Source organism: Balaenoptera ricei, chromosome 6, assembly GCF_028023285.1.
Source record: "Balaenoptera ricei isolate mBalRic1 chromosome 6, mBalRic1.hap2, whole genome shotgun sequence".
NCBI classification, from domain to species: domain Eukaryota; kingdom Metazoa; phylum Chordata; class Mammalia; order Artiodactyla; family Balaenopteridae; genus Balaenoptera; species Balaenoptera ricei.
In genome coordinates, this window is record NC_082644.1 from 28,724,401 (window position 1) to 28,743,274 (window position 18,874).

The 18,874-nt window shown below is 37.9% G+C and overlaps 1 protein-coding gene across 6 annotated transcripts in view; it reads left to right on the top strand.

Annotated features, from left to right (window-relative positions):
- The first annotated feature begins 373 nt into the window (after positions 1-373).
- Positions 374-18,874, top strand: part of LOC132366913 (contactin-associated protein-like 3) — an 84,942-nt gene continuing 66,441 nt past the window's right edge. For 3 of the 6 annotated variants that reach the window (XR_009503593.1, XR_009503594.1, XR_009503592.1), the window contains exon 1: positions 15,435-15,548. Coding sequence is in view for 2 of the 6 variants with exons in the window: in XM_059924369.1 (XP_059780352.1) it covers positions 14,908-14,992 (85 nt within the window). In the remaining 4 variants the exon portion in view is untranslated. Of the gene's footprint in view, positions 446-14,735; positions 14,993-15,434; positions 15,549-18,874 lie in introns of those variants that run through there. The other 3 variants (XR_009503595.1, XM_059924369.1, XM_059924368.1) reach the window with 3 other exon arrangements.

The window sequence follows — 18,874 nt, forward strand, 5'->3', positions numbered from 1 at the left end:
TAGTATGGACATTTTAACAATATTAATTTTCCCAACCCATGAGCACAAAATATCTTTTTCTTTGTTTCCTCTTCAACTTCTTTCATTAATGTCATAGTTTTCAGCGTACAGGTCTTTCACCTCCTTGGTTAATAAAAGTGTGGGCATCCTTGTCTTGATCCTGATCTCAAAGGAAAATCTTTCAGCTTTCCACCATGGTGTATGATGTTAGCTGTGGACTTGTTATATAAGCCCTTTATTATGTTGAGGTATGGTCCCTCTATGCCCATTTTGTTGAGAGTTTTTCTTAAATGAATGTTGAATTGTGTCAAGTGCTTTTTTTCTGCGTCTATTGAGATGGTCATGTGATTTTTATCCTTCAATTTGTTAATGCAGTGTGTCACATTGATTGATTTGTGGATATTGAACAATCCTTGCATCCCTAGAATAAATCCCAGTTGCTCAGGTATGTGATTCTATTAATTACTGTAGAATCTTGTTTGCTAATGTCTTGTTGAGGATTTTTGCATCTATATTTACTGTTCATCAGGGATTAAATCTTTGGGAAAGAAATAGGTGATCCAAAATGATTAGGTTATAAAACATGTTCTTATTAGATTCTTGTATTTATTTTTATTAGTAATTATATGAGCCATTTATTGATTTTATTTTTTTGGCATCCTTTTCTGGTTTTGGTATCAGGGTAATGCTGGCCTCCTAAACTGAGTTTCAAAGTGTTTCCACTTCATTTTTTGGAAAATTTTGAAAAGGATTGGTATTAATTCTTCTTTGAATGTTTGGTAGAATTTACCAGTGAAGTCATCTGGTTCTGGACTTTTTTGTTGGGATATTTTTGATCACTAATTCAATCTCTTCTTGGTTTGTTCAAATCTTATTATTGGGTTTTAAGAGTTCTTTATTATGTTCTTTATAGATACAAGTTCTTTATCAAATATGTTACTTACAAGTATTTTCTCCAGTCCATGGCTCCTATTTCGATTTTCTTCACTGTGAATGCTTTTTTCAAAGAGCAGACATTTTTATCATGATGAAGTCCAGTTGATTGATTTTTTTCTTTTATGTATTGTGATTTTAGTGTCATATCAAAGAAATATTTGCCTAACCCAAGGTCACAAAGATTTTCTCCTATGTTTTCTTGTAAAAGTTGTATAATTTTAGGTTTTACAATTAGGTCTACAATCCATTTTGAGCTAACTTTGGTATAAAGTGTGAGATATGAATGAAAATTTATTTTTTGTTTACACAAGGATCAAATTGCTCCAGGACTATTTGTTGAACAGACGATCTTTTCTCTACTGAGTTGCCTTTGTAGCACAAAATCAAAACTATTATGTCATGAGTTTTGCCCAGACCCAGTCAGATTCCCATCTTGAAAATCCACCTTAAACCATTGGAGTTCAGACCCCTAATCTTGTAAATATGTTCCCACAACTCCTGCTTCTGATAACTGCTAAGATTCTGCCAAGGTGGTGTTCTCACTCGCTGATGGAGGTTTAAAAAACTTAGCGGTGCTTCATGGAGAGATAACCAACTGACAAATTCCAACCCAATCTGATAATTTCTTTATTTTAAATTGAAATAATTATTTAAGAATGTGTTTAGATAGGAGATATTATACATAATTAGGGTTCATTTTGTCAGGTGTGATTTCACAAGGAATTTTTTATCATAACTTAAGATTTACTGTTGTGAAAAATATTTGACAGTAGCTTTTGAAAAGCACAATTAGTCAAATTTGCACTTAAAATTATAATTCTTTTATTTTTAAATTAGAACTGTTTATCCTTTAATATTTAATAAGGGCTTCATAGGAGTGCTTCTCACTTTTATTTGTTTATTCATACAAAAATTACTTTTGGGAAACATTAGTTTGTAACACTGCAACAAGAAACTACAGGAACTATAGGACTAAAAAGAGTAACATTTGGTCACAGCAACTCGTGGCAAACATAATATAAACTACGGCTTAGAGACCACGATGGTATAGATTAAATCTTTGGGATAGAAATGAGTGATCCAAAATGCATTAGGTTATAAAACATATTCTTATTAGATTCTTGTATTTATTTCTGTTAGTAATTATAAATATAAGCCATTTATTGAAGTCTCATGATATTTCTAGCCGTGACCATTTTCCAGGAAGTGTTTTTATAAAATACACGTGATTTTATTCTCATATTAAAACTGTGGATACTGAGGGCTTCCCTGGTGGCGCAGTGGTTAAGAATCCGCTTGCCAATGCAGGGGACACGGGTTCGAGCCCTGGTCTGGGAAGATCTCACATGCTGCGGAGCAGCTAAGCCTGCAAGCTACAACTACTGAAACCCGCGCCTAGATCCCGTGCTCTGCAACAAGAGAAGCCACCGCAATGAGAAGCCTGCGCACCGCAAGAAAGAGTAGCTCCCGCTTGCTGCAGCTAGAGAAAGCCCACGAGCCCAAGGCAACCAAAAATAAAATAAATAAACATAAATAAATTTTTTAAAAAATGTGCATACTGAGATTTAGAGAGCTCTGGTGAGGAGCAGAGCTCCAACGCCTTCCTTGTCTCCTATCCTGTTGGGCTCTGTACCCTCTCCTTCCCTAGGTCCACAGAGCCTCAAGTCTATTGAAACTGATTTGGTCCTCTCTCCTCAATGTCAACCTGCCTGTTTTCTTTGTTACTTGTTTGCTCTAATACACTACCCAGATCGTGGCTTGGAGGATTTGTATGCAGGGTTATTTACCATCCACAATTAGGAAACCCCTCCCCGTGTGTTCTTCCGTCTCTGGCCATGGCGTTGGCAGTAGTCTGGGCTCACTCTCACTTATCACTGAGCCTCTGATTGGAGTCCTGGCGGCCGAGGCACTGTCACTCATGACAGCACAGCCTTTCTCCTTTGATACTTTCATAATCTGAAAATGAAATGCACATCTTTCACTGGTAGATTAGAAATAGAATTTTCTTCTCTACTTTTCGTTTGCAGACTAGGTTTTAAAGCCTCAAGTGACTGTGTGAACTTTATCTTGTCTCTGCCAGCCGTCTGCATCAGCAGCATGGGGTGACTTTGGTTGCCAGACCTTTCTCATGCTATCCACCCATCAAATGGCTTCAACCCAGGGTCCCAGGAGTGTGCTGGTTTCCTGAGGAACAAAATCCTATCTTCCAATAGAACGCTTACTTCCAGCTACTCACTGGCACATACAGAGTCATACAGAGTTTGTAAACCTAGCTTTTCTTCTTACTACTTGGAGATTAATCCTATAATGCCCTCATTCTTCCAGAACAATAGTTCTCCACATGAGAATTAAACAATTGCTTCTTTAAGCCACATTGAGCCACATCTGACAGGAAATGTTGTACTGAAAATTGGAAGATCTAACTGGTGGCTGGATTTGACATCGCTGAGTCTTTTGTAATATCCTCTGCTTCATTTTGCTGAGAAATGAAAGTTTGCATTAGGTGGTCTGGAGTTGTGAAACACAAATGTGGACATATGGAAAAAATTCTCAAAGCTCTTTTTATTTTTCTTGAAGTGACAATATTGCCTTATGTTTAAATCCATTGAGTAGAATAATATTATTTATTTAAAAGCCTACATATTTTCAGCTTTATCATATCAGGCATGCCTATGGAAAGAAGCCTTTCATCAGAGAGGGGAAATAGTGAGTATTTAGAATGACGATTGTAATTTTAGCAGTTTAACTGGGACTTTTTATTTTTTATTATTTGGTTAAAGGGCCAGATAGTAAATATTTAGGCTCTGTGGGCCTGCAACTACTGAACGCTGCCACTGCAGAGTGAAAGCAGCCTTGGACTGTACTTAATGAATGGGTGTGGCAGTGTTTCAATGAAACATTGTTTAGACAGGAACAGAGCAGATTTGGACCTCATGCCAGTTTGTTGACCCTTACCCTAGAAAAAACTCTGAGTTTCACATTCTTTTTTTATATCCCCATGACCCTCCTTTCTAAAATCATCTGCCATCTGTATGGTGCAGTGCAATGTTAAGTTGCCAGATTTATATTTGTTGATTGTAAGTATGTCTCCCAAACTATATATTTATATGAAATTCAAATTTATCTGGGCATGGTGTATTTTACCTGGCAACCCTATCCCAGTGACCCTTTTCCCACATATTCCACCTTAATTTGGAGCTTGATGTCCTTCCCTAGATCAAAATCTTCTTTGGAAAATGTCTGAAGTTCTTAAAGATCAGCTGAGGGGGAATTTAGGGCCACACTGCCTTTCCTACAATTGCCTTTGTTGCATGTTAGGAACAATAATGAAGGAAAAGGAACAAAGTTTTTGTCTCAGGCTAAATACAAACACATCTGTACTTGTGCAAGAGAGGTTTGGTGGAGCCGTAATTTCCTTTCCATTCCCTGAACATCTGCCCTGGTCACAGGTTACCTATTGTTTCTAGGTAAGTGAATCCTGATGGAGTCAACATGGAGGACGATATTCCGAGAGGAGGGGTCTTAAAGGGATATGATACAGAAGAGAACCTACCTAGTACAGAGCAAATGCTTCAGTGCATACATGTTCATTATCATTCCCTAGTCCTTTAACATCCCAATTATTTCAATTCATTCAATATAAAATATTCAAAGAAAAATTCTGCCCAAGTCGATTTATCTCTTGTAAAAATAAAATACAGTGTGTGTGTGTGAAAAAAAAAAAAAAAAAAAAAATTCTGCCCATATACTCTGTACTTGCTTAATATATAAGCATCATTAAAGTTAAAATTTAGAAGAATGAGACTATACAAGTCACAAGATCAAGGTATTATTTCAGTCATTCTAAATGATGTTGGTATTTGAGTTCAATTTACATTGCACGCTGGCTCTGAAAGGGGCAGAATTATTTTCCAGAAAATGTTGGCAAAGATCTGCCAGGCTGTGAGAAGTTGGTTCTCATGTACTCTGGGCTGTGAGAGAACACTGTGTCTTTTCCCATGAACACGAGGGAAGGTGAACGGGCTCTGGGGACTTCTGATGGGGAAGATAATGAAAGGTGCCTTCATACCTCAGCTGTTCAGCACCATTAACCTTCCCAGTAATTGAAACACACAAAAGGGGGTGGTAAGTGAGAGGCCTCCCTCTCGTCTATTACCTGGCAGGTACAATTACTTAAGCCTTCAAATAAAGGAACGACTTTAGGTTCCTTTTAAACCATTCTTTACAAAAACATCAACCAAAGCTTTTTGTTTTTTAACTCTAATGTTATAATCATTTCTTTCTTTTGATTTGTGCCTGTGGATTAAAGCATACCCAGCTCAATAAGGTGGGCATTTGTTATTTAATTAATGTAACTAATAAAGTCCACCATGTAGAAAAGGTTACAGCAACAAAAAAAAGAGGTCTTAAAGGTTTACCATAGGAGACCAATTTACTATTCAACGTGGTTTTAGACTGACAGGCAAAAGTAAGATTTCATTTTCCACATGGAAATGAAAAATACAAATGCAAAATTTTAATCTAGTTCAAGCTGAGGAATAACATCATATTGTAATTACAATACAAGGAAAATGAACCTAATCCTATAAATGTGTGTATGGACATGAAGGAAACTAGTTTTCATCAGTTATGTCAATGACATAACAATAGAGCAATGGAAGTGTGTGTGTGTGTGTGTGTGTGTGTGTGTGTGTAGGGAGTTGTTATTAACACTTCTCTATGCGAATTATACATGTACATATAAGAATGTATTTCTGTGATAAGACAAGAACATCGAGAAAAGCATTTTAAAAAGTAGTTATCTTTGCAAAAGCTAAAAGTTCCTGTAATTAAAAAGCAAGTCATCCAGCTCATGTCACATACTCACAGTATCATCCAGTGGCATTTATATCAAAACTTGCTATTATAAGTTAGATTCTATTTGCTTTTGAATCTACTTGAATTATGCAGCCATTATTTGAGCTAAATTACAAAAATGTTAAATGTTTCTATTATCTAAATCAAGATGAAACAAAGATATTTCAAAGTTTCTGATACAATTTTTTTTCTTTTTTAAAGGGGAAGAGGAGGAAATGAGGAGTCTTTTTTTTTTTTAATTGATTGATTGATTGCTATGTTGGGTCTTCGTTTCTGTGCACGGGCTTTCTCTAGTTGCGGCAAGCGGGGGCCACTCTTCATCGCGGTGCGCGGGCCTCTCACTATCGTGGCGTCTCTCGTTGCGGAGCACAGGCTCCAGACGCGCAGGCTCAGTAATTGTGGCTCACGGGCCTAGTTGCTCGGCAGCATGTGGGATCTTCCCAGACCAGGGCTCGAACCCCTGTCCCCTGCATTAGCAGGCAGATTCTCAACCACTGCGCCACCAGGGAAGCCCTCTGATACAATTTTAAGTGAAAATGGTGAGAAAGTGAAGCTGCCAGATGGCAAATATTTAATTTCTGCTCAGTTTTCTTCCATCACGAATACCCTGTGCTGGGCAGAGACTGAGGTCTAAATGGTCCTCATTCTTCACGCTCCTGGATTCACCCTCTTTGCCACATGGCTTTTCAGCTCCTTTTACTGAAGAGGCAGAATCTGTTCTCCCGACCCCTTGATCCCGAGTTAGGTTATGAGATTTACTTCGGTCAATGGAATGCCAGCTGATGTGACACACGAAGATCAGAACAGACTTGTATTTTTCTGCTTCTTCTCTTAGTTCTGTGCCACCGCGGTGAGAGGTGCCTGGGTTTGTTTGCTGCGCAATGATACACAAGTCCAGTCATCTCAGATGGGGCCATTCTCCCAGCGGACAACAGCCTCCCCAAGGCAGGTGCGCAGGAGACCAGAACACCTGCTGAGCCAAGAGTGTGGTCTTGAGACCCCTTAGATCAGTAATGTGGTGTCCGCCACTGAGGTTTCTGGTTGATTCACAGCATTATTATGGCAGTAAATAACGGATATTGCTGCTTATGTTTTTTAACTCCCATTTTTCAGTTACATTTCTATTTGGAATAGTGTGGTAAAGTAGATGTCAATGGATTCAGTGTTTTTCTAGAGTTTCTGTATTCCTTTTTAAAAACAGCTTTGAGATATACTTCACCTACTGTACAATTCACCTACTTAAAGTGTCCAATTCAATTGTTTTTTTGTATATTCACAGAGTTGTACATTCATCTCCACAATCTATTTTATCAATTTTATTGATAAAAAAAATTTTGGAAATTTTATCAATTTCCAAAAAAAGAAATCTTTCTTTTTCTAGCCTACAAGTGTCCCATCTCCCACAGCCCCAAGCAAACACTCATCTACTTTCTGTCTCTATAGGTTTGTCCTTTTTGACATTTCATATCAATGGGCTCATATAATATATGGTTCCTTATGACTAACTAATTTCACTCAGAGTATTTTCAAGATTCCTCTACATTGGAGTACTTCATTCATCAGTATTTCAGCCTAAAAAAATATCACTGGAATTATGGAATAAACTTAATCCTTAAGGGTGTATTTTTTTAATTAACCAGCACTATTACGAGTTCTCAGTCTTGTTTTCAATTTAAAAAGACTTTTAATGATAATCATTAAAATGCTTATGGTTGAATTTAGATTCAATTCTGTGCAATAAACTCAAATTGGTTATAACACAATAAAGGCCGTATATGAGAAGCCCATAGCTGATGTCATACTCTGTGCTTTTCCTCTAAGATCAAGAATAAGAGAAAGATGCCCACTCTCGCCACTTTTATTCAACATAGTATTAGAAGTCCTAGTCAGAGTAATTAGGCAAAAAAAAAAAGGAAATCAGCAGCACCCAGCTGGAAAGGAAGAAGTAAAATTGTCAATATTTGCAGATGACATGATATTATATATAGAAAACCCTAAAGACGCCACCAAAAAAACACACTGTTAGAACTAAGAAACAACTTTAGTAATGTTGCAGAATACAAAATCAATATACAAAAATTGGTTGCATTTCTATATGCTAGTAATAAAACAATACCACTTACAATTGCATCAAAAGAATAAAATACCTATGAATAAATTTAACCATGGAGGTGAAAGACCTGTACATTGAAAACTATAAGACACTGATGAAAGTAACTGAAGAAGACACAAATAAATGGAAAGATATTCTGTGGCTCAAAGATTAGAAGAATTAATATTGTTAAACTGTCCATACCACCAGAAGCAATCTACAGATTCAATTCAATCCCTATCAAAATTCCAATGGCATTTTACACAGAAACAGAGCAAAAAAATCCTAAAATGTGTAAGGAACCACAAAACACCCTGAATAAGCAAAGCAATCTTAAGAGAGAACAAAGCTGGAAGCATCATGCTTCCTGATTTTAAGTTATATTACAAAACTATGGTATGGTATTGGTATAAAAACAGGCACATTGATGAATGGAGCGGAATAGAGAGCTCAGAAATAAACGCACACATATATGGTCACTTAATTTATCACAAAGGAGCCAAGAATATACAATGGGGAAAGGACAGTCTGTTCAACAAATGGTGTTGGCAAAACTGGACAGCCACATGCAAAAGAATAAAACTAGACTACTACCTTACACCATACAAAAATTAACTCAAAATGGAATAAAGACTTGAATTTAAGACCTGAAATCATAAAACTCCTAGAAGAAAACATATACGGTAAGCTCCTGGACATTGGTCATGGCCATGATTTTTTGGATATGACACCAAAAGCAAAGGCAATAAAAGTAAAAATAAACAAGTGAGACTACATCAAACTAAAAAGCTTTTGTACAGTAAAGGAAACCATCAACAAAATGAAAAGCAACCAATTGAATGGGAGAAATATTTGCCAATCATGTATCTGATAATGGGCTAATAATATCTAATATATATAAAGATCTCGCACAACTCAATAGCAAACAAACAATCTAATTAAAAATGGGCAAAGGATCTGAATAGACATTTTTCCAAAGAACACATTCCAACGTTGACCAACAGGTATAGGAAAAGATGCTCAACGTCACTAATCATCAGGGAAATGCAAATCGAAACCACAATGAGATAGCACTTCACACCTGTTTGTATGATTATCATCAAAAGATAAGAAATAACAAGTGTTGGCAAGGATGTGGAGAGGAGACACTTGTGCACTCTTGGTGGGAATGTAAATTGGTACAGACAGTATGGAAAATAGCATGGAGTTTCCTCAAAAGATCAAAACTGGGACTACCATATGATCCAGCAATTTCACTTCTGTGTATTTGTACAAAGAAAATGAAAACACTAACTCCAAAAGATATATGCACACCCATGTTTATTACAGAATTATTTACAATAGTTGAGACATGGGAACAACTTCAGTGTTCATTGATGGGTGAATGGCTAAAAAAATGTGATACACACACTGGAATACTAGTGAGCCATTAAGAAAAAGGAAATTTTGCCATTTGTGACAACATGGAGGGACTTCGAGAGCATTATGCTAAGTGAAATAAGTTAGAGAAAGATAACCTATGGTCTCACTTATATGAGTAATCTTAAAAAGAAAAAAAAGGAGCTCATAAATACAGAGAAGAGATAGTTGGTTGCCAGACTGGGGGGGTGGGGATGGGGGTGGGAAGTAGGTGACATGAGTGAAGGGGGTTCAAAAGGTACAAATTTCCAGTTATAAAATAAATAAGCCACAGGGATGTAATGTATAGCATGGTGAATATAGTTATTAATACTGTATTGCATATTTACAAGTTGCTGCAAGTAAATCTTAAAAGTTCTCATCACAAGAAGAAAGAAAAAAATCTGTGACTGTGTATGGTGATTGATGGTAACCAGACTTACTGTGATGTTCATTTTGCAATACACACAAATGTCAAATCATTGAATTGTACACCTGAAACTAATATAGTGTTCTATGTCAATTATACCTCAATAGAAAAATTCTTAGGTCAAGATCAGATGTTGATTTTAATTTTAAATTAGAAAAGGACTTTTAAGGATCCACTCAACTCTGCCTCCCTCTTCCTACCCCAAAGAAGTAAAGAAAAATTGTGACCTTTTATGCCTTTCATAAAATTAGAAATTTTGTTTAAAGGGTATAATATATCTCAATTTAAAAAGTTTAAAAAAAAAAAAGAATTTTTTTTCCTGGACACTCATGTAGTTGATTCTGTGAATTTATCCTTCTTTGTGATATGATAGAAGGAAGTTCTAGAATCTCCCTTTTCTCTATATGTATGCACCTCAGCTGCTGCCATCAGTGGACATGTGTGCAAGATGATATTGGAGACTGTGGTGCTTGAATTGGGTAGAATGCTGGACAGCTGACTCTGCACTTCATTTTAACGTTAAGCCTCTCTGATTCTACTTGTGCCAGAATGTCAGGAAAAGTGTGTTGTTTATGCGCAATCCTGTGAAATGTTTATTAAGCACTTTTGGAAATACCATGCAGTATTGCTTTTATACTTCAAGTTCTTAGTTGTGGTTTGTTCTATCTTAGATACCAGTGTTTGTTAGTCCCCAAAAGTCCTCCTGGGTTGAAATGGGCTGAATTGGAAAGAAATATTATAAGCAGATAAGGTAGGGGGTCTATGGAGAAAGGAAACCAGGCATGGCTTTCTGGACATAAGAGAACACCTATTAATTTAGTACAAGCCATTTTGTGATCTAAGCCTGGCCAGAGTGCTTGCCCTTGAACAGGTCTCAGTAATTAAGGATCTTAAGGGAAAACAAGAATGCTGACTGTTATCAGGCAAGAGAAGTAGCACTAGTAATAATGTATCAGTTGTAAAGACTTCCAGTTCTGTTTCCATGGTAAAGATGAGCCTGAAGCACTCAACCACCAGGTGAAACGGAACCTAAGGGATGATGGCGTTGACCTTTTCTGATCCTCCAGATTTCAATCAACTAAAGCCTGGGCTCTGCCTACCTCCCAAGTCCTTTCATGAATATACATGTACCCTTAGCTTAAAACTTCCCCAGTTTTGCTGTTTGGGGAGACACTGCTTTGGGAAAGATCCCTGGTGTTCTACTTACTTGCTGCAAGTAACAAATCCTTCCTTCTCTCACTCTTTGTCTTGGTTGTGTCTTTTGGCTCGACACCCACCAAGAGGCAAACCTAGTTTTTCGGATAACAATATGAGGCTGACTATTCTCTAGCTGAGATTTATGTAATTAGATGCATAATCCTTTGGTTGTTAAAACCAGGGCTTCCAAGGGCTAGTTATAGGGAACATAGCTCATCAGAGATAACCTGCAAAGACACCGTGCAGTGTGTTTTTTATCACACATGTGACAATTCTTCTCCCTGCAGTCTGTCTCTCCATAATTGTTCTTCAGGATTTGTTGCCTGGGGGCTTATGGGAAACATGACTCCTAATAGAAATACTATTATATTTTATTCACAGTGTTCTTTCAGAGGATTTAATGATAAATCTGTTCCCATTACAGGAGTAAAGTTAAATGTATTCCCAGATTTAGATAAAACACGCAGAAATAATTTACAGGGAGAAAACTGCTGAATAAAGAAGAAAAATGAATGGAGTCATGTTTTGATCTATGGAGAGCATTGAGAAAGGATTTCATTTGGGTGGGGTGAGTTGATCCTTCCTCTTCTCGGTAGGGAATCCTGAGTGCACAGACTGCTCCCAGGTGAGCAGGAAAACAGAAGACTTTGGTCAGGAAATGCCAAGGGTGTAGTTTCACTTAGAATATACTTTCCTAGGCAGCCTGTCTGCACTTACACATATGAGGGTCCACACACTTCTGAACATCGGCAGTTGATTTCTTGTCTTTTATTTGTGACGTGTGCTGATTTCAAGTTCTCTTTTGTGTTTGGTGTGAACTCTGCAGACACATACATATATGCGCGTGCGTGATTTGTGGGGTTTGAATCATCACTTATAGAAATGTGCAAGATTAGATCTACACATTTTCTTCACCTTTCCTTTCTTTTGATTTTTTAAAATTTAATTTAATTTTATATTGGAGTATAGCTGATTTACAATATTGTGTTAGTTTCAGTTGTACAGCAAAGTGATTCAGTTATACATATACATGTGTCCATTCTTTTACAGATTCTTTTCCCATATAGATTATGACAGAATGTTGAGTGGAGTTCCCTGTGCTATACAGTAGGTCCTTGTTGATTATCTGTCATCTTTCTTATATAAAAGAGCAAAGGGCTGTGGAAACAGGTCACAGAATGCAGCGGACTGCCCCTGACCTGCAGGGATTTAGCTTGGAGGCCTTGGCGGTCCCGTTAGGCATCCTTTCTCCTCTGAGCCTGGAGCTCTAGCATCAGCCTACCTGATCCAGCGCCCTGTGGATGAGCATGGTGTTAAGTACTTGACATTCATTTTCTCCTGTAACCCTTGGATCAGTTCTCTGCTGGTCAGACTTCTATTATCTTATGAAACAGACAACGAAGCTGAGGATCACAGATGCTGAGCAGCTGCCGGGGGTCTCACGGGTGGGTACCAACTCCCAGGGCAGCTCTGGGGCTGGTACGTGGAATGCTCAGCAGTTTCCATCCCTTTGTGGGGGTTTCAGGCCTGTAATTTCATCATGGCTCTATGACTGGCTATCATCACCATTCTACAAACAAGAAAAGTGAAGCACAAAGCCACGAAGTCTCCAGCGAAAGAAGGCAGCTGGAAAGGGGTAAAACCAGGAGTCGCCTCAGCTGTCTGCTGGCAAGTCCCTGCTTTGGGCCCTGCTTTGCCTGGTCTCTTCAAGCCTCCTCACCTGGGGCTGCCCTTGTCTTGGAAGATCATGTAACAGCCCCAGTGCTGTCCAGTGGTCAATGCTGTGCACTGCACAAGGACATCTGCCTGCAAATCTCAATCCCTCGTGGGCTGTTTCATCTCTGACTTGGAAAATCCATCCTGAATGTCTGCTCAAGTAATTTACCAGCATTGTCCTTTTTGGTTTTAATTGACATCAATTATTGAGGCGCCTTCTAACCCATTTGAAATGGATTTCCCAGGAACAACTGAATAGAGTTTTCCCAGGTGACAACTTTTCTGTTTCAGAGACCTGAGGGCCAGTGAGAAGGGGTTTCAGAGCTCAGCTGACCTGGTCCAAGTCTGGCTTGCTTTGTGACACATCCATTAAACTCTCTGAGGTTAGTCTGTCTATCCATTAAATGGGCAGAGTAACATTTACTTCAAAGGAATGCTGTGACCATTTATTTAGATTACACACACACACACACACACACACACACAGACTGTCTGTTGTATAGGCTTTAAAAAATATTAGACACTTAATGTAAATCATTAATTTATATTTGCTTTAAAAATTAGAAATACCATATTCAGGTTCTGGGACATGTATTAGGCACTAGGAAAATGTCTGACTAATAAATGAAGGTCACTCTACCGCTTGTGGCTTTTTTCAAGGTTCTAAATGCACCCTCCGAGCAAGCTTTGCTCAGTGTTTCCCAGGACTGCTGATTGATGGGGTGGGTGGGAAGAGTTCCTGATTCCCAGGGGCCCTGAGTAGGAGTGGAGAAAGCTGGAAAGTTGGGATCAGAATCTACATATTTGGGTCAAATTCTACTTGTAAATTCTGTGGCCTTGCCAAGCTATTTACATTTTCTATTCCTGTTTTTGTTTTTTACCCAGGTTGCAGAATAGAAATAATAAAAACAGCTTTTCTGCTTTGTTCTCAGGCATATAATGCCCTACTCAAGGTTAAAGTTACTTTCATCTTCTGATCACTTTGGATGGTGCAAGAATGCCTGGACACTGTTCCTAAGTCTCAGCACATTTGTCATGAGTCTGGTCACAGTTTTAGGAGAGTATTGATCCTAGTGATGCCATGCTCATACCTCCTTCATTTACATCTGCTGGCAGCCTCTTTAGGAAGTAGAGGAGGCCATGTGACTTACCTCAAGGTCATGGATCTTGAAATCCTTCTTCCTCCATGGGCCATCAGGCCTCTATCTGTATACTCTGAAACAATTTATCTATTTATCTGCTTATCTATCTATCCATTTATTTATCTATCCATTTATTTATTTATTTAAGATGCCTTTTAGATTCCATCATTTTTCAATATGAACTTTTGGGTAATTGTATTAAAGAATTTGAATGGAAAGGAATACACATACAGTATATAGAAGTTGATTCAAAACTCTTCATTCTTCAATTAAGTGTATTCAGTTTACCTACTTAACATAACGTCACTTCCGTGATGATATTTGGAGTAAGATTCCTTCTCCCAGGATGCCAGTTTTTAGTTTTATATATCTGCTGACCACAATTCTCAAATCTCCAAGTAGGAATATACATAATAAAATGCTGACATTATAGTAGAAGTCGGGTCGGTGTTTTAATTAATTATTTTTTAATTTTAATTTTTTCCAGCTTTATTGAGATGTATTTTGACACATAACACTGTATATATAACCGTATATATTTCGAAATGATTACCATAATAAGGTTCTTTAGGTTTTTATTTTTAAATATGAATCATTAAATGAGTTGGGAAAACAAAAGCAGTCTTTTTTACAACAGTTCTCAGTACATGTAAATATTTTCTTCAAACCGGATTAGTTACTTGTCCTAAGTTCTTTTCAACCAAAAAAAAAAAAAAAACTTACATTTTTCCTAGCATCAGTGTTAATGCTCAAGCATCATCAGCGTGGTGAAGCTCGGTCTGAGACTTAAGTCCACTGAACTGCTCAGCTGTTCAGAGTGGGAAACCTGCCGGTGAAGGAGCTAGGACCGCGGATTCGGATTCAGAGCGAGCGCAGGTTGAAGACCTTCACCGATTTGACTCGCACTTCCTCCCGCCACCGCCAGGAGCGCCCGGGACGCGTGGAGCTCGCAGCGCGGCGGGAGCGGGTAGGGGTGTGGCTGCAGGTTGGGGCTCCCGCCCCGCCGGCTGCGCGGGTTCGCCGAACCCGGAGGAGGGAGCGCTAGCTACCCCGAGCGGGAGGGAGCTTGCAGACTCCGGCTCAGAGCAGCTGTCTGGACACCTTGGGTTTTGGGGTGGGGAGCCCCGGCGACTGTGAACATGGACTCCGCCGCTGGAGCCTGTCTCAGGATGCTCTTTCTTTTGTCTGCCCAGCCCTGGAGTACATTAGCAGCAGGGAATACTTGTGAGTACAGCAAATCTTTTAAAACTTATACTGACAACTGAGAATTCGTGTTTTTTAAAAAAATAATTGAATTTTACAAATGGAATCACTGGTCTGCTTCTGAAAATGAGGCATTTAAAAAACATCGCAAAGTCCCAACGCTTGGATAGGATGGTTTACAATGGTTTTTCCACTTGTCAAGTCTGTAATACACAAAGCCTGTTTTGACTTGTCTGTGAGCTGAATTTTGTCTGTGTGCTGTTGTTTTGAATATTCATTGAGAAAGCTCAAATTCTAGTAAAAACCTAAAATTAGCATGAGAATATTGAGGCGGAGAGAGACCTGAGAGAGAATAGCAGGAGATGAGGAGAGAAGAGCATGCCAATATGTCATTTATTTCTTTTTACTATGAATACATTTTGGAGGATTTATGTCAGAAAGGAAATCATTGGCCGACCTGGCCGGGTCCTGCATTAGCGTAGATGTTTGCAGTCGGCGCCCTGCGGAATCGGGTACCAAGAAGTCGGGCGCTGCAGCGGCGGGCAGGCTCCGCAGCAGAGCCCAGGCGGCAAACCTGGTGAGTCCGCAGAATTACGAGAAGGATCGACCCCTCAGAATTAGAAGGCTTTTGCTTACAGGAAAAACATACCCTGCCATTCAGGTTCATTTGCAAGTGCACATGCTTGTATATCGTGATGTGCTGTGTTTCTCATTTTGTTGGTTCAGTGAAGATGTATTAACCTCTCAGTTCTGGACTGGCAATGTGAGTCTGATCTAAAGATGCTAGCCAAATTGATTCAGCCGACCTCAAGGCATTTTAATCTGGAAATCGGAAAAAGTTTTCGAAGTGTTATTCAGATTGAAATCTCCATCATAGGGCTTTTCTTTCCTTGAGGGATTGGAAGAAAGCCCCCTTAGTCCTACATCCACACCCCATCCCCCTCAAGAATTTTTTTAAAATCAGGTTGTAGGGAGTAAGGCAAGCTATTATGCATTTCAAGAAAGTGCTAGTAGGCACGTTAGAAACCGACCTTGCTGCTGGGGGTGGGGTGGGCTGGGGAACTCTGCCCTTACCAGGAAGTTTGTGCTAAAGTGAAAAGCATTTTGTACAAATAGTTACCCTTCCAGCATTCATCCATATATGCCCCGAGGCTGTGATAAGTTTGTGTTGTCATCATTTAGTTTCAGCTCATTTAATGCCATATTATATGAGTCACTCCTGAAAATGAGCCTTAGTCTCCTTTAAGAAAATACTGCCCCGTGTTTCAGACAGAATTTTAATTTAGCTTTGGGCACAGTTTCCATGAATTAATTACAATGGAGGCATTTACATGAAAGCCTTAGGTCCTGCAGTAAAGCATTTATCACTTTGCTAAGAAATTAAAAATGTAGTACTAAATGATTTGCTAGTATAAAAGAATTGTAGAATAACTTAACCTAGTACACTGAGGTGCAATTAAAAAGTCACCAGAGGTCACTCTTACTTAAAGGAAACATGGCTTCAAAAATCCTTCCCGTATAAGAGAAGCAGAGTGCTGTGCTGCCTTTCTTGTCTCCTTAGTTGTGATTACAGGATATTGCAAGATCAGTTATTTTGATATTTCTTTATTTTCTGTTTGTATTTTATTCCCTGAAATCCACAGAGGTATCATGTTCTTCATACTGAGCATCTTTTTTAAGAGTCACATGCTCTGAGGTGCTCCATGTCTGAATATCCAGGCAGATATCCTTTTCTGAATTGAATATATCTCTAAGCTCATTTCGTCTGGGTCTCTGGCTGACTCTTCAAATGTCAATGCTAGTTTTCACTTTTCAGCCTCTGTTTTATTTAGATGTGTTTAGTACTCTGATGAAAAGTTCAGTAAGTTAAAAGTACCTATGTAAATTTGCATGGCTAAGAACATTTTAGATACTATAGAGTCCTTGATCACCGCAAAGCTGGCTACTATAGTTGTTCAAGTGTCAAGTATATATTTAAATGTCTTTGCAGACTTAAAGATTCATAGAGGGTACACAAACTGTGTTTGATAATTGCTTGCTGATCTCATTTGACAGTATCCTTTGTGGCAGTAGAGGTAATTATAGTCTAGATTATAGACTATTATATTCTATATATTATAGTATTATAATATAGATTATTATATTATAATAATCTATATTATAGTATAATATTACATATATTACTATCGTATTATAGTCTAGATTACATATTATAGTATTATGTAATAGTCTAGATAGTCTATATAGTCTAGATTACATATATAATTACTATTATATATATAATATATATATTATATATATTACATATATGTAGTAGTCTAGATAGATAGTCTATATAGTCTAGATTACATATATAATTACTATTATATATATAATATATATATTATATATATTACATATATTATTATTATTATAATATTACATATAATACTATCGTATTATAGTCTAGATTAGCTAATTTGACCAATTGGATTTTTCCTTAACTCTCGAATATTTGGGAGGTGTTTGTTTGTATGTGTAGATGTATATACAAGCAAGGTATTTCAAACCCATATTTGAAATTTGTTACTACATAAATCAAGGTAGAGGGTTCTTTTAGTCCTGTCCCATCATTTGAGAAATTCTAAAGAGGAGTTTGCCAGCAGGATGGGATTTAGGCTACCAACAAGAAATCACGAACACCAGCATTTGCTCAAGTCTTTTGATCGCTAACCTTTTATTCCTAAGAAGTGTTTTAAGAACTCAAGTAATCTTTTCAGACAAGACTTTAAAACTAACAAAAATGAAATATTCTTAAGCCCTGATAAAATAATGAGAACTGTATGTAAATTTTTAAAAAGGTAAAGATCTTCTCCCCAAAAGGATACAGTGACATTTTTCCTCTATTTACAACTGGTTCTCAGTAGTAAATTAGTCAGACGGGGGGGCGGGTGGGGGTCAACCTGGGTGAGGTTCTGGCATAAGACATACTCTCATACAGGACTTGGCTGAAACATTTGACATCTCAGAAATTATCCATGTTTTGACATGAATCTTTATAATTAATGGGAAATTTTAAGTCCGGAGGAGTCTACACAGGGCGAGAGTAATGTTTCTAAATAGCCAAAAACATGGGCTTTATTTTTTTTTTCTCTTATTCTCTGTCTTTTTGAAGATAAAACAAGTTGAATGGACAGCATCCTCTAGGACCTGATATTTAAAAATTGTGCATCTCTACTTGGTCTGCCTTCTAGAACTCTTTGTACTTAGTCATGAAAGTGTTATTCTAATGGAGTTATCCTCTTAAATGGAATGCAAGAGGAAAGTTAGAATATAGACTCCAAGTTAGAGCCCTGTTTTCCAGAAGTTGTTGTGCAGACAGTGGTTGGTTTGCTCACTTCCTACCATGAGCCACAAGTGGAAGAGGGCAGTAGCTCTCTGTTTTAGGATTATCCCTGTGAATCTACTATTTGTTTATGAACTTTCAGATCTTTTTGTGGGGGGGGGGAGGAAGAAGAGATATAATCTGAATAAGAAAATGTCAGTATTTTGATTGCATATTTAGTATTGTAAATCTGTCTCCTGGATCGCATGTCACTTTAAGGAGTAATGTTCACTCTTTCCCGATTAAGGAACAACACAATTGGAAGTTAATTTATAGCTGAATTATTTTCCCCATATAAGTAAAGTACCAGCTATAGCTAGTAGCTGCTGTCCTCCCTAACTCTACTCCCCAGTGAAAAGAAAAAGGACTGAAGTCTCTGAAAAGGACTGAAGCCAGTGTTAGACATTTCAGCCGCTGTTGATGGTGATTATTTGACGTAAATGATGATATTTATAGACCCAGGGGTTCAATTTAGTGAGTGTTACACACTCATCCGCACCTTGTTAAATCTCAGTACTTGTAATTTTCTCTAGAAGTCT